The sequence below is a fragment of the Vombatus ursinus genome, unplaced genomic scaffold (assembly GCF_900497805.2).
Source record: "Vombatus ursinus unplaced genomic scaffold, bare-nosed wombat genome assembly UNPS02000582.1, whole genome shotgun sequence".
Taxonomy (NCBI): Eukaryota; Metazoa; Chordata; class Mammalia; order Diprotodontia; family Vombatidae; genus Vombatus; species Vombatus ursinus.
Window position 1 is genome coordinate 25,392,581 of NW_020940360.1, and position 23,340 is coordinate 25,415,920.

The window sequence follows — 23,340 nt, forward strand, 5'->3', positions numbered from 1 at the left end:
TAATTATCAAAACTATTTGGTCCTTGTTAAAAAAATTTTTTTAAAAAGTTGATCAGCAGAATAGATTAGGTACACAAGATCCAGAAGCAAATGAGCATAGCAGCAAAGGGTAGCTGCTTGGCCTCTGCCAGGTTTCTCACAGGTTTCTGGATGGGCAAAGTCTTCAGAAAGTTGGTCCCGTCTGAACACCAGACCTCAGGGGTAGAAGCCATGGCAATAGGGGATGGGGCTGAGGTGGACCAATCCAAAGCTACTACTGTTCCAGAAGATATGCAATACATATGACATCTTACCTTGACAGAGACCTGAAGTTTGCTTGGAGTAGAAGGAATTGGAAGGATTGAAACTATTGTTTTCCTGAGTATAGTCTCTTCACGTCCCATCAATTCATGCAAGTTTCCCCAATTTCTCTGAAACAGTCCCCTTTATCATTTCTTAGAGCACAATAGTATTTTATTACCTTTATATACCATTATTTGTTTAACTGTTCCCCAGTTGACAGGCACTCCCTTAAGTTTCTAGTTCTTTGCCACTACAAAAAGAGGTACAGCAGCAGCATGTTAAAAAAACAAACAAACAAGGACTCTAAATGTAAGGGGTATGGACTCATTATTTAAAAAATGCTGGGAAAATTGGAAAGCAGTCTGGTAGAAATTAGGTTTAGAACATCTCACATCATACATCACAGAAATCTCCCAATGGATACATATAGCTGGAGATAGAGTCATATAAATTTAAGCACAGAGAGATACTTTTCACAACTATGGATAGGAAAAAGAGTTCTTGACCAAATAGAAGTTAGAGAAGATCACAGGAAACAAAATGGACCATTTTGAATAAATAAAATGGAAAAGTTTATGCACAAATCAAATTAATGCAGACAAAATTAGAAGTGAAACAGTTAAAGGGAAACCTTCTCTGGTAAAGTTGTTATATCCCAATATAGATATAGGAAATTGATTTAAATATATAAGAACAAAAGTCATTCCCCAGTTGATAAATGGTCAAAGGATAGGTACAGGCAGTGTTGAAGTGGAGAAAGTGAACTATCAACAACCATATATAAAAAAATGATCCAATGGAGAATTTATAGTTTCATATGTACAATCCCTTTCCTGTTGTTCTTTGCATATTGAAATGTTCCTGTCAATTGATTTATGCAAGTATAAAATATCAAATAAAATAACACTGATTTTGGAGTCTGAGGACCTGGGTTTGAATCCCACCTTTTTTGCTCACCATTTGTATTACCTAGGGCAAATCACTCAACCACCGTGGACCTCAGTTTCCTGATCTGTAAAGAGGAAAGTTGGATTAGATGGCCTCTGAGGTTGCTTTCGGCTCTAGCTTAAGGAATCTATACTATTAAAAAAAAAAAAGGCAAGCATCAATAAAATAAAATAACTAGGAAGACACCCAGCCTCGCCCCTGGGCGGGGCTCTGGGCGGTAAACGCTGAGTGGAGAGAAAGGGTGGCACCGCCTCTTAAAGCGTGAGCTGAGCCGGGTAGGTCGGCTGAGCGTGCCTGCTGAAGCTGCTCGGTTTAGAGATACTGTGGGCTGAGGAGAACAGGCAGAGCCGGGCAGAGCGCGCGCGGGGGAGGGCAGTGTGAACTGCGCGGAGGAGACGGCCCATGGCCATGTCCCCGAGAGCGCTGCTGCAGTTGGGGAGCGCGGTCAGGGCTGCCTGGGGCTCGAGAGTTTGGGGAGCCTCCTCTCGCTGTTTTCTGGGGCCAGGGATAGCCCCCGGGTCAGCGGCTGCCTGGAAGGGTGAGTACACACTTCATGCTCCTATTCGGGAAGTGAAAGCTGAGGACCAGAAGATGGACCCACAAATTCGGGACCCAGGGGAGGTCGTGGATTTGGCTTCAAAAACAGGAAGAGACCCTCAGCTTTCTTCGTATCTCTAGCCAAGTGGGCGGAATCCCCGGGATCGGGGGATCGCTCCAGGGATGCCCACAGTGGATAGTGGAAAAGGATAAATAAAATGCTGAGGCCTCAGCTTGTCGTTAGTGCATACAGGGTAAATTCTGGGCGCCGAAAAAATTGCCTTCGCCATTGCTCGTGGCCTTGGCCTCAACTCATAGCAAACTGACCCCCCTTTTTGACTAACTTACGTTTGAGCATGCCATCGGCAGAGCTGGGGAGCTCAGTTTTAGGTACTTTCTATCTCCCCAGTTTAAGATAACTTGGCTCCAGGTCGAGTCCTATCTTTTCTTTGTTGAATTCTTGGTTGACTTGGACTACCGGATGTAATTACAGTGGCAATTGAGTATCTTTTTTCCAGTGTTGCCAGAAGCACTGCTGTATCAGTCTCTCATGATCTTATGGGTCTATAATTACTGGTCATTGGATTATAGATTTAGAGCTAGAAAGACCATGTAGACCAGCCTCTTTCATTTTACAGATGAGGAAACAGAAATTAATGTGAAGTGCCCCAGTTCATGTAAGTAGTAAGCAGCAGAGTTGGGACAGGAATCTGGATTCTTCAAACCCAGATCCTGTATTTTTCTGTAACAGTGCAGTGGTTGATTGCATCTAGAGACTGCTTGCCAGAATCGTTTAAATTTTACCTGCCTAAGTAGGCAGAATTTTCTTGGGTATGTGCTTTGGGAAAGCAATTTTTCATGTTTTCACTTGCCAAATATCAATGTTTAAGATGGGGAAGAGTTTATTTGGGGAGAAAGAGGAAGGAAATTTTCTGTTGTTGTTATAAGGGCTTGGGTGAATAAATCAAGTTATCTGAAAGGACAAGTCAAGTCTGAACTGGTTTTTGTCAAAATGATTAATTGCTGGAGAATCCCATCTCCCAGGCCTAGAATTTGGAACTTTATCTCTGCCTTCTAGAATTCATCATTCCCTCTAAAACTCAGGACAGGGCCACCCTCTGTATGTGAAGTCTTTCCTGATTGCCCCTACCTCCCCAAATTATCTGGTATTTATTTATTTTAGAAATAATTGCCCAGGGTCACATAGCCAGCAAATATCTGAGGCTGGATTTGAACTCTGTTCTTCCTGACGCCAGGAAGTACAGTGCTTGGCACATAAGTAGGTGATTAATAGGTACTTGTTGATTGATTAATTATTACATATATGCTATCCTGGAAACAGCATGGCATAGTGGATCAAGAACTGACCTAGGAATTGGGTGGGTCCTGGATTCATGGCTTATCTCTGACATGCATTAGTTCTATGACTGTAAGTTGCACAGCAGATGCTGATTTGCATAGACCTAGACCGAGGCATTCTTCATCATTAGAGTTCCTTATATCGATGAAATGTCACATCTATTCTGAAAAGAAAATACTATCCTACTAATTGCTCCTAAAGCTTTTTAGATGTACAATTATTTCTTGTTATAATATTGGCAGCTAGGGGGCACAGTGGTTAGAGGGTTGGGCTTGGAGTCAGTAACACCTGAGCTCCAATTCTGTTTCAGATATTTACTAGCTGTGTGATTCTGGGCAAGTCACTTAACCTCTGCCAGCTTCAGTTTCCTCAACTGCAAAATGGGGATAATTAGTAACACCTATCCCAGGGTTGTTGTGAAGATCAAATGAGATAACCTTTGTAAAGCACTTAGCATAGTGAATGCTATATAAATATTAGCTATTATATTGAAATTACACAAATGAATTTTCAACATTATTCTGTTTTTAAAAAGAGATCAATCTTCTTTCAACTAACGTTAATGCTAGGCAACAGGCATCAGCAAACATGAATACTTAAGCTCTGTGAGTCCCATTGATTTGTGCAGGTAGAGTATACAGATCAAAGCACCATCAGTGTTGTGTTATGAAAAAAAATAATTTTAGGAGAACTTGAACTTTGAAACTTATGAACTATATTTTTGTTTTAATTTCATATATTTTTTTAAATGATGAAGAATTCTTTGAACTGTATGGCAAGTGCAGATTTGGCATGACTGGTTCTTTATACCCACATGATTCATAAGAAATTATGGAATAATTTTAATGAAAATGAATCTTCCTATAGAAAATAAACATACACTATCCTATTTTAATTCAAGTAGGGGAAAAAGTCAGGTGGGGGTCTGGATTTTAGAAAACTTCACTAGATTCTTGTACTTTACTTTGGCTCGAGCCAATATCACATCTTTTAATTTTTCAAATCATTCTACCTGTAAGGCAAGTATTTTCCCAGAACATCACAGAGGTTATAACCTTGAATTGAATCATGAACATAATTCTACAACTAAAAGCACACATTGGGAGATTATAATCCAACGTTTATTGCCCCATTGCCCAATTCTCACCATGTATAGGATGTCCACTATCAGCTAGGTGCTGACCCCTAGATCTCCTGATTCATCTGAAAGTAGTATGCTGGGGTCTTGTCATCTGCTCTGATACTTTCCCCACTAGAACCCAAGTACTATCTGGCCTTTCTGCCATGAACTGTACATGAAATGAGCCCTTCTTTGTATGTTGTCTCTTCCCATTTGAATGTGAGCTATCTTGATTTTATATTTGTTTACCTAGTGCTTGGCACATAATAAGCATTTAATGCTTTTCCATTCCATTCCCTAACCTTACCTCCTCAGTCATCAAATAACAAGAATAATTTGGAGGATCAAGTCATATTGACCTGGAGGGGGTATTTGCATAGTGTGCTTTCTTTTTTAGTCACAAGAGCCCACCTTATGGGAAGGTAAAACATTTAAGATTAGGAACACCTTTCTGCAAGAGACCAGTCAGCCTTTCAGTGCTACAGATGACAGATGGACTCTTTGATAACAAATGACATTGCTGGAAGATCATAATGGTTTTAAATCTTAGTTGTTTCCAAGACTTACTTTACCCAGAATGACTTCTAAAACTTCCCTTGCATTGAACTAGCCATGATTTAAAAATAGAACCATAGATAAAAAAGGGAACTTAGAAATAATGATAGCCACTCTCCATAATGCACAGGTTATCAAGAGGACCAAATGAGATAGAGATACATTTTAGTGCTAAGTTACTGCTGCTGACAATAATTAACCAACAAGCGTATTTTTTATTTGTTTAGTTTTTTTCTTGTATCAGTGATTTCATTAGTGGGTGGGAAACTAAATTTAGCTCTTTTTAAAGAACTTGCTCTTAGTTCTAGATAACAAAACTTAGTCCTCAGCTTATCTTCCTGCTTGAGGCTTAGAGGGTATATATCCAATTCATCTGACAGTAGTTGCTAGTTATATTTAAATATAAGTTATAAGGAAGGGAGCACAGCCCTATTTTATACTATTTGAAATGATAGCTTCTCTCTGTCAAAAGAACATTTCTGCCCACTGATTCTCACATGACTGTTAATGATACTAGGCTTTAAAGAGGCCACCTCAACCAGGGATCAATCTCTTTTCTTTTGGCATTTGGGGTTAAGTGACTTGCCCAGGGTCACACAGCTAATAAGTGTCAAGTTTGGTTTGAGGCCAAATTTGAACTCAGGTCCTCTTGACTTCAGGACCGGTACTCTATCCACTGCATCACCTAGCTGCCCCTAACCAGGGATCAATCTCTAGGTTTACTGATGAGGCTCAAGACAGTACGTTTCTGGATTCAATGCCTACTGAGAGCCTAAATGAAGGCTGCAAAAAGTTTCTTACTATTACTTCAAGAGGGAATAATAGCATTTCATATTTATGTAGCACTTTAAGGTTTACAAAGTGCTATATATACATTTATCTCCCTGGATCTGCATATCATACATTATTTAGTTTGAGTCTGACAACTCTTTAAGATTGTATATGTAGGTGTTATTACCCCCATTTTACAGATAGGGAACTGAAGCTTTGGAATTTAAGTGCCCTGGCAGTGATAAATAGGGATAATCTTTGTGCCTAAAACTCATTTGTTCTGACTGATTCACCTTACTCCAGCCAGTCCCTTTGTAGTTTAGTGTCCATATTGGAAATGAAATGAGATGCTCATAGGGAAAGATATTCAACAAGGATATACATCAAAGACACTTCAAGATGATTTAGTTGACTGAAACACCCCTGCCTGTTGAGTTTCTGATGGTGGTCTTCCAGTCAAATCTCAGAGTGAGGCTAGAGTCCCTCATGGATGTTTTTGTATTTAAGCCACCAGGAAGTGATATCAACAGATTAAACTTTTAGTCCCTTCAGCCAATCAACTCTCATGAAAAGTTTCAGTACTTTTAAAGGAAAAATCAGACTAATTTACATGGATGTGGGGTTAGGATTTCTCCTACCATACTTTAAAATAAGGTGTAAAGATTTAGTCCTGTGGTTTGTTTAGAGGAAAACTGGATTAGGTGTTTGAAGAACTGTCCTATGGATTTAGAGGTCTAATTTTAAGAGATAGAAAATTTCCCCTTTTGAAAGTGGTGATTATGTTTAACATTTTAATTTTCATCATTTCATAGTTTTAACATTCCACTAGACTCAGAACAGCAATATTAAGAACCAAAGTTAAGTTCAAGGGGAAAATGAGCCCATTCTGGATGGGATTACGTATTATATCAATACCCAATTAAAATTTATTTTACCATTTTTATTAGAGAGGCAGAATGGTGTAATGGATAAAGGGTTGACCTCAGAGCCAGGAAAAGTTGGAGACAAGTCCTTTTTCTGTTATACATTAGCTTTGTGACCATGGACAATTTGACCTTGGGCAGATTTCTAAGATTATAAATTAAGGACAAGTTTCTGATCTGCCTCAATTCAAACAGTTCCTTCAGTTGGAGTACCCTAAACTTAAGAAATTACTGGTCTGAGATGCATCCCAACCAAAGACGTTTTATAGATGAATATTTCACTTTACACCATATATTATAAGGAATCCTTTTCCCTTTAGTTAGCTGAAAAGCCATTGATTCTTTTCTTATAGTCAGATTCTCCATTTAATGATATCATTACCACAATGCCTAAGATTCTGGAATAACTTATATTTTGCGAATTTTTTTAGAGTTGAGATCATCAGAAGAAGTCTACCATAATTTCTGTACTGCTGCTTCTCAGAGTGTCACCTACAAAGAACTGAAAAAATTGCTACATTCCAAATCCAATTTGTTGATTGATGTTAGGGAGCCATGGGAAGTTCTAGAATATGGAAAAATTCCAGGGTTTTTCAATATACCATGTAAGTGTTGCCTTCCTTAAAATTAATTATAACATACTTAATACCAGGGTATTCCAAAGGTCTTAGTGCAGTTTTTAACCTTTAAACTGCACTAAGACCTTGCAGACATTCTGTATGATATTTTCACATTACAAGTTATCCGTATAACTCATTTTGAATTTTTAAATGTTTTCTTTCAGTGGGTGAAATAGGTCAAGCTCTACAAATGGATTCAGAGGACTTTAAAGAGAAGTACAATCAAGATATGCCTTCTAAGTCTGACAGCCTGGTGTTCTCTTGTCTAGGAGGAGTGAGAAGCAAGAAAGCTCTAAATACTGCTTTATCATTGGGTTATGAAAGGTAAGCAGATTATGTAGCAGAACTGACTCAATTCAAAGTTTCTGATGAAGTCATTTTCAACTGGAATTTACATACTTTTTAGCTTTCCTATGATTAATTATTTTAGCAATGTATCATGGGTAAAGATTTACTTTTTAATTTATGCAGTTATCATTTCATCATGTAAGTATGATTTACCACAAGTTAAAAGCCTATTAGTCTTTGAGATGTAAAAGGTAAGTGGTAAATAGTTATATGTCATTTCTCTCCCACCAGTATTATTTTTTAATAACAATATTAATAGTATTAATTGTTCCATGTCTATTTTCAGCGCTCGGCACTATCCTGGAGGTTGGCAAGAATGGGAGAGCTATGAATATCCAGAGAAGAAAAAATGACATGACAATGAATTTTGAAATCCCAATGAACTCTTTTGAAAACTAATTTTAAGGTAAATTATGTTATAGAGGCAACAGAATATAGTAAAAAAAAAAAGCAGCTTAGTAGTCAAAAGATCTGGGTCTTCTAGTTATAGTTGTGTAAACTAGGAGAACTCACTTTACCTTCTCTGATCCAACATCTTGGTTTATAAAATGAGTATAATAATATTTACTCTGTCTAATTTTTTAGGGTTGTTATGAAGATCAGCTGAGATAATGTATGGAAGACTTAGTGAGTTATAGATGTGTAGTAGTAAAACTAGTCTACTTGTACATTTTAAGAACTTATAGCAAATATTGTCCTTTTCAAAACTGAATTTGAACTTTTGGAAGAGGAAAAAAAGAATTAATAAAGACGTAAACTTTCTACTTTAGTTTTAAGGTCATTTGTCAAAGACCAACATGCAGAGAAAAGGTTAATATAATTAATCAGTTGTTCTGAAATGGAAATTTAAAATATTGAAAACAACTGTTTTATATCCATGGAATTTTGCACTGAATTTTGTGATAAATTATTAAGAGTAATAAATGTCTGTATAATCTGTGTGGCAAAGAGATCTAATTTGGACATGTCTCATTCATTGCTATCATCTGGAGACTTGATGAGTTTTCTCCCAAAGAATCAGACAGACTAGTTACAGGGGTGGAGAATCTGTGGCCTCCAGGCCACCTGTGGCCCTGTATGTCCTCAAGTGTGGCTCTTTGACTAAATCTAAACTTCACAGAACAAATCCCCTTAATAAAAGGATTTGTTCTGTAAAAAAGTCAAAAGGCCACACCCAAGGACCTAGAAGGCCACAGGTGGCCTTGAGGCTACAGGTTCCCCACCCTTGGATAGTAAATGCTTAAAGCAGTAAGCCTTTATTTCTGCATGTTGTTTTTTTTTTAAATCTCATGCAAAGGAAGGCTTAAAAACAGCTGGGTGGTACAGTGGATAGATTCTGGATTTGGAGTCAGGAAGCCCTGAATTCAAATCCAGCCTTAGATACTTGCAAACTGTCTTCCCATAGGCAGTTAATTTGACCTCTGTTTGCCTCAGTTTCCTCATCTGTAAAATGGGGATAATAATAATTGCACCTACTTCCTAGGGTTGTTATGAGGATGAATTGAGATGATATTAGTAAAGTGTTTTACAAATTTTAAAGTGCTATGTAAATGCTAGCCAATATTACTATTACCTTGGACTGGGAACATGGGGTCAGGTGCATCAAGGGAAGGACACATGGGAGCAGTATGCCAAACTGTACTCCATATCAGGACCTTAACCATAGCAACTGCAGAGTGGGTCATGCAGAGAGGGCCATAGGTTTTATATGAAGGGGACAAGTTCTTTCTCTGTATTGCTTGGTTGGGTTACCATCTCTGACAGCACAGGTTGGGAGATACTGGGGATTGGTCATCGAAGCTTTAGCTGTCCAGGCATAGGGAATGAAAGTTTTCAGGTATGGAAGATTACAGAAAAGGGTAGGAGGTTTTATTTAGAGTAGAAACAACCTGCTTCCGGAGAGGCTAAGCCCAAAAAGCCAGAGATGTTTTTTAGACTTCCTTCCTCTCCCAAGACTTCCTTGGGCTTCTTCAACCCTTCCCTCAGCCAGCTGTTTAGTAGCAGCCTCTATAGGCCATAGCTCGGCTGTCTTTACTTGTGGTGCCTTACTCCAGCACCCAGTCTTGTAGGCTTAACACTGGCCTGAGTGGTTGTGCTGTTGCTGCTGCTATTGCTGCATGGAGATGTAAAAGGTCTATGGGGCCAGTGCCCCTTGGGTACCAGTGCCCCTTCCATCACTGTTGGCAGTAGTAAACCCAAGGTTGAGAGCTTGCTGATGAGGAAAGGGTTCAGGATGGAGCAGTCATTGTGAGAGGATTGGAGATGGAAGAAGAGGGAAATTAATCCCCAGTGGCTGCTTTACAGTGAGCAGCTATATACTTGGATGAAACATCTATGCCTTCTTTATTTAATAGAGAGAATATTGAGAATCAAAAAAAATTTGAACTCAGTTCAACATGTATTTATTAAGCCCCTGTTATATATGAGGCACTGCTCCAGTGCTGAAGATGCAAAAAACAATCATCAATCCAGTCAGTCAGCCAATCAACATTTATTAAGTGCCTATTATGTGCCAGGCACTATGTGCTAAGCTATGGGGATACAAAGAAAGGCAAAACATAGTTCCTGCCCTCAAGGAATTCACAATCTAATGGGAGAAGACACAGAAAAATAAACTGAAAAGATTGGGAAGGGTGAGGAAATTATAAATTCCTAATGGGAGCTGGGTAGGAATTGATGAGATGGCTGCACTAGACTTTCCTTAAATAAAGAATTGGGAGGTACTCCCCTCTTCTCTCTCCAGTCTGAAGGAAGGAAGGGTCAGAGTTGATGCAAACTTGCAGGAAGATGAATTAAGGGAGATAGACATTAATGAAGTCCAGGAGATCAGCCAGATGGGAAATCTTTTCTCCTGAGAAAATTCTAGTCTATTAGAGTGTATTTTGCAGGTACACAGATAGGTATAATAGAAGGCAGGAAGTGATAGAAGCAAAAGAGATACCCAGACAACATACTTTAGCAACATTTGAATAAAGATACAAAACTCTCAGCTGAGGGAATTAGAGAAACCTACACTGAGGAGTTAAATTTTGAAGGGAGAGAAGTATTATGAATGACAGAAATGAGGAGGGGAACCCCTTACAGGTGTGTGCAGCGTACAGCTTGGAAGAGGGTCTGTCAAGTTGGGAGAGTATATAGTAGTCCATTTTGGCTGATATATTGAGTTCCCGAACTAATATGAATTAGCCTGGATAGTAGGTTGGAGCAAGGCTGAGGAATTCTAATTTTGTGTTAGGTAATAAGGAGCTACTGAAAGTTTTTGAGCAGGGAACTAATACTGCATATTTTGGGCAGCTGCATGAAGAATGAATTAGAGGGGGGAGTCTCAAGACAGGAAGATAATCTGTAAATTTACAATAGCCCAGGTGCCTGATGATGTGGGCTTGAACCAAGGCAGTGGCAGTGGGAATAGAGAGAAAGGAATGGATGTAAGAAATGTAGTAGAATTGACAAAACTTGATACTTGACTAGATAGGGTGTTTGTAAGAGAGAAAAGTCAGAGATGACTCGGGTTTCAGACCTGGGAAATGGTGGTGTGATGGCAGAAATAGGGAGGTTTAGAGGTGTCATGGGTTGGGGAAGATTCATGGAGTTGAATTTTAAGATGTTAGCATAGCCAAGTAAAGGTAGTTGGAGATGCAGCAGAGCTGGAGTTCAGGAGAGGGATTCAGGTTTGATGTGAGTTATCTTTGTAGAGATAAATGAATGCTTGAGGATGAATGACATCACCCAGGGGAGAGAGTGCAGAGAGAAGAAAAGAGGACCTAAGACAAGAGGTTTTTGGGAAATTAAAATTTAGGTGGTGGGAGATAGATGATGACCCCGCAAAAGAGACTGGGAAAGAGCCGTCAGAGACTAGAAGAGGGCAAGATCATGAAAGTCAAAGGAGAAAAGAATAATCAGGAAGAGGAGATAGTCGACATTATTATCAAAAGCTTCCAAAGAGCAAGGATGATTGAAAAGGTCACCAGTTTTTCTGGTAGGAAATTTACTAATTACCATTGGTTACCTTTTGAAAGAGTAGTTTTAATAGAGTGGTGAGGACAGAAGCTAGATTTTGAGGGTTCAGAGAGTGAGTAGGTTGGTGAGAAGGCAGCAAGCATAGACCACCCTCCTAGGAATTTAGCAGTGAAAAGAAAAAGAGATAAAGGATAGGTAGGCCAAGTTAAAATTTTTTTAAGGATTGAAGAGACCCAGGAATGTTTGTAGGTCACAAGGAAAGAATTGATTTAGAAGAGAGAATGAACGATCAGTAGAATATGCTCTGGGAGAAAATAAGAGATGGAATCAAGGGGAAAATAAAAAAAGATTTGCCTTGGTAAGAAGTGCTTTCTCATCCTGTGAAAGTTGAACTAAACAGGATAAATGAAAATATAGAGGGATTTTTGAGATGTGGAAAAGAAGAGTTAAAGGAGCTCACAAACTATATATTTTCTCAGTAAAGTAAGAGGCAATGTTATACAATATGTACACAGATGAGTATTATAAGGTAGTTGAATAGGGAGGGAAGCATAAATAGCTCTGGGAGGGATCAAACTATTTCCCTTCTTGAAAAAACCTGGTGTGAGGGAATTCTGAACTTTGACAAAACACTCCTCACCTCCTTATGTAAGAAGTTTCCCAACTGTTCAAGGAATCTAGGGTGAATCACCATCAGGCTCACTTCAATTCACAGCAGCAGGGCAGGTGGGGCAAGTTAAGTGTTGTGCCAGTACAAATCATTGACCGTAAATCTTCTGTTTACACTGCTGATTTCCTTGTTCCTTTGCTTGGGCTCATCTTCATTAGCCTGCTCTCCTCCACCTGCTTATCCCAGTGATACTAAACCCACAGCTGTCAAAGAACAAACTTCTCTCCCCAACCTCATCTGTCCCGCTCCCCCAACCTTAACTACTCAGTGTTCCATTCACATCTTCCTGATCCATAATTAATAATTTTGCTTTCATCTAAACTTCTTATTTTTTAAAATTCCTTTTGTGTTTTGGCTCCCTCTACGCTACATTCTTTTCCATTACTGGTTGCACTTTAACTTTATTACTTGGACTCGCTGGTAGAGGTGGAGTTGTAATACTCCGTGTTTCTTATTGACATTTTCAGATTTTTCTCTTATTTCCAGAATCTCACTCAGCAACTTCTCCTCCTTTGAGATGGACTCACTCAAAATTTATCACCTAATACTTGATGTCTCCTCGACTTCTCTAACTTCTTGGTTCCTCGGTGTATTCAATTTCCATGACCTACTCCATGTCAGCCTCACAGATATGATTGTATCCTTCTTATTACCATCATTCACAAATATTCCACTTCTACATTCAAGAACTTTGAATTTCCTCTATTTGATCATAATCTTTTAACTTTCCATCTGTATGCCTCATTCCTCCTAAACCTATTCTCTGTCTTCACTGTGACTTCAAATCCCCAAATTTCTTGATACTTTATCAGGCTTTCATCCTGCTCTGACTATACTCTCCCCTTTGCGAATCGTGATCTGTTGGTGAAACAGTTCAACTCTCTACTATCCTTTACTCTTGAATCCTGTGCTCTCTTGTCCTATCACCAATCCTTCTTTGCCAAACTTCAACCTTGGATTTTTAGTAAGTCCACCTATAATTCTACTTATGTACTATTAAATGGAACTGAAGGCATCATGAAGCATTGTTGATTGAGTCTATTATAAAATTAAGCTAGCTAGTCTGAACTGGGTGATCCCTATAGCAAGGTAATCACACTATTCTCTAATTGATTTTCTATCTCATTTATAACAGGAGCTGTTCTAGATCTATTCTTTTCTCCTCAAGCCTCCTATGCCATTTCCTTCCTTTAGCCTCTCTGCTGAGGTCCACACCTTATACATCACCCCCCACCAAAAAAAAATTGAGGCCATTCACCAAGAGCTCCTTCTCACCTTCTCATCTCACATTCCTTAGACATTAACCCACAGTATCTCCTCCTTCACTCCAGTCTCAGAATCATGTGGCTCTTCTGCTTGCCAGGGCCAACCGTACTCTTGATCCTGTCCCCTTCTATCTTCTCTAGTAGATTGCCTGCAGTAGATTCCCCACTTTATCTAATCTTTGATCTTTCCCTATCTACTTTATCTTCTGCTGCCTAAAACACACCCAAATCTCCTTCGTCCTTAAAAAACTTTTCCCAGATCTTACCATGCCCACAACTATTGTCCTATATCTCTTTTCACATTAACTAAATTGTTTGAAAAAGGTATAGGCGGGAGGCAGAACCAAGATGATAGAGTAACAAGGACTACAGCAGAGCTTCCACTTTAAAACTCCTTCAGATAGCTCTAGAAAATGCAGCAGACTAAATCCTGTTTGAGAAATCCAAGAACAAATGGTGAGCCCAGGCTGGCATAGGGAGAAATGCAGAGGTCTGTGGACACTGGAGAAGGAATCTATCCAAATGTGTGCCTCACAGAGCATTCTAGCATTCAGGAACTGAAAGAGGATGAAGCTGTGCACCAGGTAAGATGAGGTGCCAAATCCATACCAAATTGGCCTCTTTGGGAGGCAGAGTCAAGATGACAGAGTAAGCGTTAGCATTTTGCCTTAGATCCTTCACTGCAGCAAATTTCCCTGCAGCAAATAATAAAGAATGCCAGACTGAATGCTGAGCTTCCAGCTGCCAGAAAGTGGGGACTGTAGTCACAGTTCCAGGTCAGAAAACAGTGCTTGTTGTCACTCACAGACCAGAGTATAGGCCAAGAGAGCAGTGACCACACCTCTTTTTAGATCAAAGCACCTCAGAAGAACTGAAAACTTACAGACCCCACTGAACTAGCTCTGAAAACAAGAGAACAAAAAATCTTAAGCTTTGGATAGTTCCTCCTCCACCCGGAGAACAGAGCCCAACTTCAACATAAAGTTAAAAGTCAAGAAATAGGCCAGAAAAATGACCAAGCAACAACAACAACAACAAAAGAACCTCATCATAGAAAGTTACTACGGAGACATGGAAGATCCAAACACAAATTCAATAGAGAATGACAATGGAAAGACCTGACCTTCCGGGGGTGGTTTGGTTTGGTTTGGGTTGATTAAAGTACAGATCCCATTGAATCAACAAACCTCAAGGGCAGCTGTATTGGGGGCAGCCTCTGCTTCAGAAACTTTCACCCAGGGACAGTATTGGGGTGGGGAAGAGAGAGGACTGATGAGGGGAAAATTGCAGGGCCCTCCAGTGACAGGGCCCAGATGTGCTAACCAGATGTGGTCTCAGGCTGTAGTTGTGTGAGGAAGAGCCAGAGCATGCTGGTGAGTGTGGTCACAAGGGGAGGGGCACCAGTCCCTTCTCCCCCACACTGGAGAGTTGCTGGCTGTGGTCACTCTCAGGAGAGTGGAGTCCCTGGTTTGGGTTTCAGGGCAGAGGGGAGAGCTGAAGCTTGTAGCCATAGGAGGGATTTCAGGGAATAAGACCATTTGTGGTGACAGCATTGCTGGAGGCCCTGGTTATGACTCAGGGTGGAGAGGAGTACCAGAGGTCAGGCCCCCAGGTAGAGCTCAGAAGACGATAGCACAAAAATCCTGAAGCTTGAGACATTAACTTCCACACCTCATGACTAGAGACCCACTCTAATATAAAGTTAACAGCCAAGAAATTAGCTGCTTTTAAAAATGAACAAGCAAAAGAGAAAGAACCTGACCATAGATAGTTACTGTGGTGATAGAGAATATCTAGGTTTAAACTTAGAAAGACAGTGAAGTCAAAACAGCTACTTCAACTTCAGAGAAAAATGTAAATTGGTCATAAGCCTAAAAAGAGCTCTTGGAAAAGCTTAAAAAGGACTTTAAAAATCAAATAAGAGAAGTTGAAGAAAAATTAGAAAAAAATGTAATCAAGAAAATTATGAAAAAAAAGCCAACCAATTGGAAAAAGAGATCCAAAAATTTACATAAGAAAGTAACTCCTTAAAAATTAGAATTGGGCAAGGGGAAGTCAATGACTTAATAATACACCAAGAAATAATAAAATCAAAAGAATGAAAAAAAAAAGGAGAACGTAAAACATCTCATTTAAAAAAAAAAACTGACCTGGAAATCAGATCAAGAAGAGATAATATAAGAATTGGTAGACTAACTAAAAGTTATGATCAAAAAAAAGAGGCTAGATGTTATACTTTTATGAAATTATTAAGGAAAATTGCCCTGAAGTTTTAGAACTAGAGGGTAAAATAGAAATAGAAAAGCCTCACCAGATTCCAAGATGAAAACTCATAGGAACATTATAGCTAAGTTTTGAAGCTCCTGGGTCAAGAAAATACAAGCAATTGGGGAGGAAAGTGAATAATGTGGAGCTGCAGTCAGGATAACAAAAGATTTAGCAGCTTCTACATTAAAAGACTGAAGATCAAATTTATAGGAATATGAATCATTCCCCAATTGATAAATGATTAAAGGCAGTTTTCAGATGAAAAAATTAAAGCTATTTATTAGTTGTATGAAGAAATGCTTTAAATCACTATTGATTAAAGAAATGCAAATTAAAACAATCCGAGGTACCACCTCACACTTATCAGATTGGCTAATATGATAGAAAAGGGAAATGACAAATGTTGGAGGGGATGGAGAAAAATTGGGACATTAATGCACTGTTGGAGTTGTGAACTGATCCAACCATTCTGGAGAGCATTTGGGAACTATGTCCAAAGGGCATATCCTTTGATCTAACAATACCATTACTAGGTTTATATACCAAAGAGATCATAAAAAAGGGAAAAGGACCTATATGTATAAAAATTTATAGCAGTTCTTTTTGAGGTGGCAAAGAATTGGAAATTGAGAGGATGTTCATCAATTGGGGAATAGCTGAACAAGTTGTGGTATATGAATGTAATGGAATACTATTGTGCTATAAGAAATGATGAGCTAGTGAATTTCAGAAAAACCTGGAAAGACTTACATGACCTGATGCTGAGTGAAGTGAGCAGAACCAGAAGAACATTGTACACACTAACAATAACATTGTGTAATGATCAACTGTTATTGATTTAGTTCTTCTTAGCGATACAGTGATCCAAGCACATCCAAGATGTGCTATCCACATCTAACAGAAGAAGTGATGGAGTCTGAATGCAGATCAAAGCATAGTATTTTCACTTTTTTGTGTTTTTTTTCTTTTTGTTCTGTTTCTTCTTTCACAACATGACTAATATGGAAATTTTTTTTAAAAAATGAAAATTCTCAGGAACATTATAGCTGAAATCCAGAACTACTAGGCAAAGGAGAAAATATTGCAAGCAGCCAGAAAGAAATAATTCAAATACTGTGGAGCTGCAGTCAGGATCACAAGGTTTAGAAGCTATAACTTTAAAGGAGCATAGGGTTTAGAATATGATATTCCAGAAGGCAAAGGACCTAGGATTATAACAAAAAATAGGATATTCAACAAAACTGAGTGTAATCCTACAGTGGGGGAAATGTTTATTTAATGATATAGAGGACTTTAAAGCATTCCTAATGAAAAACCCAGAGATAAATATAAAATTTGGCATTCAAACACAAGACTCAAGAGAAGCATAAAAAAGTAAATACAAGTGAGAAATAAGATATTAAACAAGCTTAAACTGTTTAAATCCTGATACGGGAAGATGATGAAGGTAACACCTCAGAATTTTATCATCACTAGGGCTGTTAGAGGGAGTACACTTAGAGGGCATAAGTATGAATTTATTATGTTGGAATGATCTCAAAAGAAGAATGGAAAGGTGAGAACTACACTGGAAGAGTAGGAAAAGGAGAGGAAAATGGGGGAAATTATCTCATAAATGGAGCACACAAGGAGGAGTTTATACAATGGAGGGGAAGACAAGGATGAGAGTGGGCAACACTTGACATCTCATCTCAACTGGTTCAAGAAATTCATCTTACCAAACAGGGAGGTAGTCTGGAAAAGAATTAAGAGAGAGGGTGGGGGTGGCATGAGGGGGAAGGGTACATTAGGGAAGGCAGTGGTCAAAAGCAAAATATTGTTGATGAGAAGTAAAAAAGAGAAGGATAAGTATAAGAGAATTGGGTGGAGTGAAATACTCATTTAGCAGTCATAACTGTGAATAGGATAAATTCACCCATAAAATAAAAGAATATAGAGTGTATTAGAAACCAGAATCAAACAATATGTTATTTACAAGACACATACACGAAAGAGAAAGATACACACTGAGTTAAAATAATAGAGCAGAATCTATTATGTTTTAGCTGAAGTAAAAAAGGCAAGCATAGCAATCATGATCTCAGACAAAGCAAAAGCAAAAATAGACCTAGTGAAAAGAGATGCTCAGGGAAACTATATTTTGCTTAAAAGTACTGATGATGAAGTAATAACAGTATTAAACAATATACACCAAACGGCATAGCACCTAAATTCTTTAAGGAAAAGTTCAATGAGTTACAGGAAGAAAAAGACAGTAAAACTATATGAAGGGGAACCTCAATTTACTCCTCTCAGACCTAGATAAATCTAATAAGATAAACTAGAAAGAAATTAAGGAGATAAATAGAATTTTAGAAAAGTTAGATATGCTAGACCTCTGGAGAATATAGAATGGGAACAGAAAGAAGTATACCAATTTCTTGACAGTGCATGGAATGTTCACAAAAATTGACCAAGTATTAGGGCATAAAACCCTCATAAATCAATGTGGAAAGGCAGAAATATTAAATACATCTTTTTTTTTTAACCATAATGCAATAAAAATTACATCCAATTGGCATCTTTGTCACCTGCTACCCAATGCCATGTCAGAGATCCAAGGGAAAGGACCATTAACACAGGATAGGGAGCAGTTGATGGCCATAGGCAGTATACTAAGAGGAGCAAGTTCTGAAGCAAGCAGCAGAGGTGTAGTTGATATCCCAGGAAGAGACCAGGGTCTCAGTTCTATCTTCTAGCCCAGTCTGAAGACTACAGAAGAATTCAGTCCAGGCAAATCTATAGTTTTGTCACTGGACCAGAAGAGCTTCCCATCTGGCTGACAGGGGATGAATCCAGTAGCAATTTTCTATTGCTTATTCAAAAACCTGGGCCAGGAACTTGTAGAGCTCAGACCAGGAGGGGTAGCAATCAGATTTTTTTCCTGGATAAGATGACTTTGGGAGCACCATTAGCTTGCAGGTTTCCAGTCAGAGCTGTCCCTGAGATCCTGGAATAAAACAACACTCAATATTCCAAGAAAGAAGCAGCAGGACTAGCCCAGACTTTTCCTCCAGAAGTTCACAGAACCTAGTCCTAACATCAGTTCTAAAATTAGGAAGTAGACTGGAAGAATGAGCAAACAAATTCCACCATAAGAAGTTATGTAACAAGGATACTCAAGACACAAACCCAGAAGATATGACTCTAAAACCTCTACAAGAAAAGCCTCAGAGAAAAAAACACTGCGGCTACAAATTCAACTAGAATTCCAAGAAGAGATAAAGCAAGAGTTTTTTTAAGGGGAGAGGGGTCATAAATGGAAGTGCTAAAAGCAAAAATTGGGAAGAAAGAATTAGAAAGAGAATTAACAGCTTGGTACAGGAAGTATAAAGCTTGCCCAAGAAACAAACTCCCTGATAATTAGAATGGAACATACAGCAGCCAATGAGTCCATGAGGCAACAAGAAATATAAAACAAAGTCAAAAGACTGAAAAAAAAAAAGAGAGTGTAAGGTACTTCATAGCAAAAACATCTGACATAGAAAACATATCGAGGAGCAAACAGAAATCATTGGGCTACCTGAAAGCCATCACCAAAACAATTATGTAGGCAACATGTTTTAAGAAATCATGGGAGGCAGCTAGGTGGTGCAGTGGATAGAGCACCAGCCCTGGATTCAGGAGGACGTGAGTTCAAATCTGGCCTCAGACACATAACACTTAGTAGCTGTGTGACTCTGGGCAAGCCACTTAACCCCATTGCCTAGCCAAAAAAAAAAAAAACCAAAAACAAACAAACAAACAAGAAATCAAGGAAGAAAATTGCCTAGATCTCTTAGAACCAGAGAGAAAAGTAGGAATTAAAAGAATCCACCAGTCACCTGAAAGAAAACTCAAATGAAAACTCCCAGGAATATTATAGCCAGAATTCAGAGTTTCTGGGAGAAAGAAAAAAAAAAGATTTCAAATTGCAGCTAGATGGTGCAATGGATAGAGTTCCCACCTTAGAGTCAGGAGGACCTGAGTTCAAATCCAGCTTCAGACACTTGACAATTGCTAGCTGTGTGACCCTGGGCAAGTCACTTAACCCCGATTGCCTAAGGGGGAAAAAAATTTCAAATACCAATGAAAAAGATCACAAAATATTTAGCAGTCACCACTTTGAAAGACTGGAGAGCTTGGAATACAATATTCCGAAAGAGAAAGGACATATGCTTAGAGGCAAGAGTAACTTACCCCTCAAAACTGAGCATAATGTTACAGGGGAAAAATGGATGTTTAATGAAATAAAGGACTTACAAGCATTCTTGATGAAAAAATCAGAATGGCATAGAAACTTCAAACTTCTAACCCAGTGGAAAAGAAAAGCCAAAAAAGGTAAACAAAAATGTACAATTGTGGGGAACAAAACTAGGATAAACAGCTTATACTCTAATATGGGGAGATGATACATATGTCCCCTCTGAATTTCATCATCATCAGAGGTCATAAAGGGAGCTTAGTTAGACAGAAAAGGGAGAGGAAGAAAGAGGGAGTTGGAGGGAAAATAACTTATAGCTCTATGAGGTGGCAAAGAATGGGAATCTGAGGGAGTGTCGATATGTAAATGTGATGGAGTACTATTTTAGTGTAAGACATTGTGAAGGAGGTGGCTTCAGAGAAACCTGGGAAGATTTGTTTGAACTGTTGCACAACGAAATGGACAGAATCAAGAGAACAACTTATACAATGATAAAAATATGGCACAAAGTACACAACTCTAAAAGAATTAGGAATTCTGATCAGTATAATGACCAACCATGATTTCAGAGGACTATTGATAAAGCATGTTACCCAATTTCTGATAGAGAGGTGAAAGACTCAGAGTACAGAATAAGACTTATACACATGCACACACATAACTATATTGATAGCTATTTTCTTTTGAACATGGCCAATGCAGAAATTTTATTGATTACACATGTTTATAACTGGTTTTATTTTTCATTCTCAATTGGAAAGTGGTTGAGGAAGAGTTGCTCAGGGGAGGGCGGGAGTGGAGGCTTTTTGCTGACTGAAAAAACATTTTAATTTTAAAAGACATATATAATTGGTGGCTCCACATTTTCTCTTCTCTCACTTGCTTCTAAGCCCTCCGCAATATGATTTCTGATCTTCTTATTCAACCAATACCATTCTATCGAAAATTACTCGTGATGTTTTAGTTGCTAAATCTTAATAGCCTCTTCCCAATCCTCATCTTTCTGGACCTTTCTGCAGCCTTTGATGTGGAGCACCTTCTCCTCCTGGATACTTTCTCTCTAGGTGTTCATGATTGCCCTCCTTTGGTCCTCATCCTCCCGATCTGACCGCTTCTCAAGTCTCCTTTGTGGGATATTCATTCATATCATGCTCACTCACTGTGGGAGTCCCCCAAGCCTCTGTCTTTGATTCTCTTTTCTCTTACCTCTCTGTACTCTCACTTGATCTTATAATTTCCCATATGTTTAATTACTATCTCTGTGCAGATGATTTCCAGATCTATATATCCAGCCTTTGTCTCTCTTCTGGGCCATAGTTCCATATCACTAAATGTCTACCTGGCATTTTGAATGGGATATCCCATTGTGATCTTAAACTCACTATGTCCAAAACAGAACTCGGCATACTCCCCTTCACCCCCAACTTTCCTCTTTTCTGACTTCTATTACAATCAAAGACATTACCACCACCTAAGTTCAAAAACCTGAGTGCCATTCTCAACTCCTCTCTTTTGTTCACCCTACATATGCAATTAGTTGCCAAATTGTGTGATGTTTTTCTCCATGATATCTCTTGCATATGACCCCATGTATCAGTGTATAAAGCCACAGTCATCTCTTTCCTGGGTTATTGCAATAGGCTTACAATTGGTCTTCCTTACTCCAATCTCTCCTTCCAAACCATCCTATTCATCTACCAAAATTATCTTCCTAAAAATGTAGATCTGACCAAGGCTTCCTGTTACTTTCAGGATCAAATATAAAGAAAATTCTTTGGCATTTAAAACTCTTCAAAATCTGGCCTCTCCTACCTTTCCAATCTTTTCCCATTCTACTCTCCTCTATGTATTCTTTTTTTTTTTTTTTGCTTTTTGGTGAGACAATTGGGGTTAAGTGACTTACCCAGGGTCACACAGCTAGTAAGTGCCATGTGTCTGAGGCCAGATTTGAACTCAGGTCCTCCTGACTCCAAGGCCGGAGCTTTATCCACTGTGCCACCTAGCTGCCCCTCCTCTAGGTATTCTGTCCTTGAACGTAACTTTTCATCTTCAGACCCCATGCCTGGCTGTTACTCATGTTCCCCCTGTCTCAACCTCTGACTTTTCAAATCTCTGGCTTCTGTTAAGACAGTTCCAGTGCTATCTCCTCAAGGAGGCCTTTCCTGGTTTCCCTAACTTCTAGTGCCATCCCCTCTGAGGTTACTTTCCATCTATTCTTTATCTCGTATGTTCTGATTTATATATGCTATTTCCTCCATTAGAAGATAAGCTGTTTTTGCTTTTTGTATCCCCCAGTATTTAGTGTTCTGTTCTTTTATAAGTGAGTAAAAAGATTACTTAATAAATGAGAAATTGGAATTTCATCACAGGCTTTTTTATTGTATACTGAAAAGTCTCTGGTGTAAATAAATGATTGTTAATAAGGCATTATACATATGGAAATTTGTGCCTAACAATATCTAAGCACATTTGCACTACTGTATTGTGATTACTTTATCATTAGTCAATATTCTCAATTGTTTTTAAGCATTGGAGAAAAAAATTCGTGGAATCACAGTATTTCACAATTTGAAAGGGATTTTAGAGATCAGCTAGTCCAATTCCTACTGGTAGCATGAATCCCATATACAATATTCTTGTATTCATTATTTGCTTGTACATCTCTAGTGTTTGAGCTTGTGATTTCCCAAGGCTGGCTAATTCATCTTTGGATGGCCCTGTCTATTAGGATGTCATTCCTTATACTGTCAAAAATCTGCTTCCCTTATCCTTCTTCCCCCCATTACTCACCCCTGGTCTTCTGAGTCTAGTTAGAGTATTGCCATATGGAGCTAATCCAATCCTTCTGCATGACAGGCCTTCAAATATGTATAGCTGGTAGTAGTGTAGTCTACCTGTCCCACAAGTTAATATGCCCATTGCCTTCATTTGAGGCTTTTTCTAAAACTTCCTCGCCTGAAGTTCCCTTCACAAGGAAGTGAAGATTAAAAAAGCTATATGAAGTAACTATCACCTTGGTGGACTGTATATGACTGTAATTTGATTTAAATCAAGTCCAAATTCTCTCTCTCCCAGCTATCCCCTCCTGTTCCTGCCCCCCATCCAAAAAACCAATAAAAATGAAATGTTATTGCTGAGTGAAATGAGCAGAACCAAGAGAACGTTGTACACAATAACAGCCACGTTGTGTGATGACTAATACTGATAAACTTAACCCTTCCCGGCAATACAAGGATCTAAGACATCTCCAGAGGCCTTGTGATGGAAAATGCTATCCACATCTGAAGAAAGAACTATGGAAGCTGAATTGCTATTTTTTTTTCTCTTCTGTTGAGTTTTGTTTCCTCTTTCTGAGGGTTCCTCCTATTGGTTTTAATTTTTACTTACAACATCACTAATGTGAAAATGTTTAATATGAATGTAAATGTATAGCTTATATCAGATTGTGCACTGTCTTGGGGAAGGTAGTGGGGAGGAAGGGGGAGACAAAT

At 38.7% G+C, this 23,340-nt stretch overlaps 1 protein-coding gene across 2 annotated transcripts; it reads left to right on the forward strand.

Annotated features, from left to right (window-relative positions):
- The first annotated feature begins 1,495 nt into the window (after positions 1-1,495).
- TSTD3 (thiosulfate sulfurtransferase like domain containing 3) lies at positions 1,496-23,021 on the forward strand. Of its 2 annotated transcripts, XR_003568599.1 has the most exons (5): positions 1,496-1,768; positions 6,928-7,101; positions 7,281-7,440; positions 7,751-7,870; positions 22,925-23,021. XR_003568599.1 is itself a non-coding variant. In XM_027856334.1 (4 exons), exons 1-4 carry the CDS (start codon positions 1,633-1,635, stop codon positions 7,815-7,817), a joined length of 537 nt encoding a protein of 178 aa, XP_027712135.1. In that variant the 5' UTR covers positions 1,496-1,632; the 3' UTR covers positions 7,818-8,226. The 2 variants fall into 2 exon arrangements, 1 of the variants encoding a protein (XP_027712135.1); XM_027856334.1 differs by lacking the exon at positions 22,925-23,021 and having other exon boundaries at positions 7,751-8,226.
- The last annotated feature ends 319 nt before the right edge of the window (positions 23,022-23,340 follow it).

What these genes read in the sequence shown, in the direction of transcription:
- TSTD3 (XM_027856334.1), top strand. Translation starts at nt 1,633, where the DNA reads ATGGCCATGTCCCCGAGAGCGCTGCTGCAGTTGGGGAGCGCGGTCAGG. An exon ending in GTCAGCGGCTGCCTGGAAGG is followed by an intron (nt 1,769 to 6,927) that starts GTGAGTACACAC and finishes GAATTTTTTTAG; the next exon opens with AGTTGAGATCATCAGAAGAA. An exon ending in AGGGTTTTTCAATATACCAT is followed by an intron (nt 7,102 to 7,280) that starts GTAAGTGTTGCC and finishes GTTTTCTTTCAG; the next exon opens with TGGGTGAAATAGGTCAAGCT.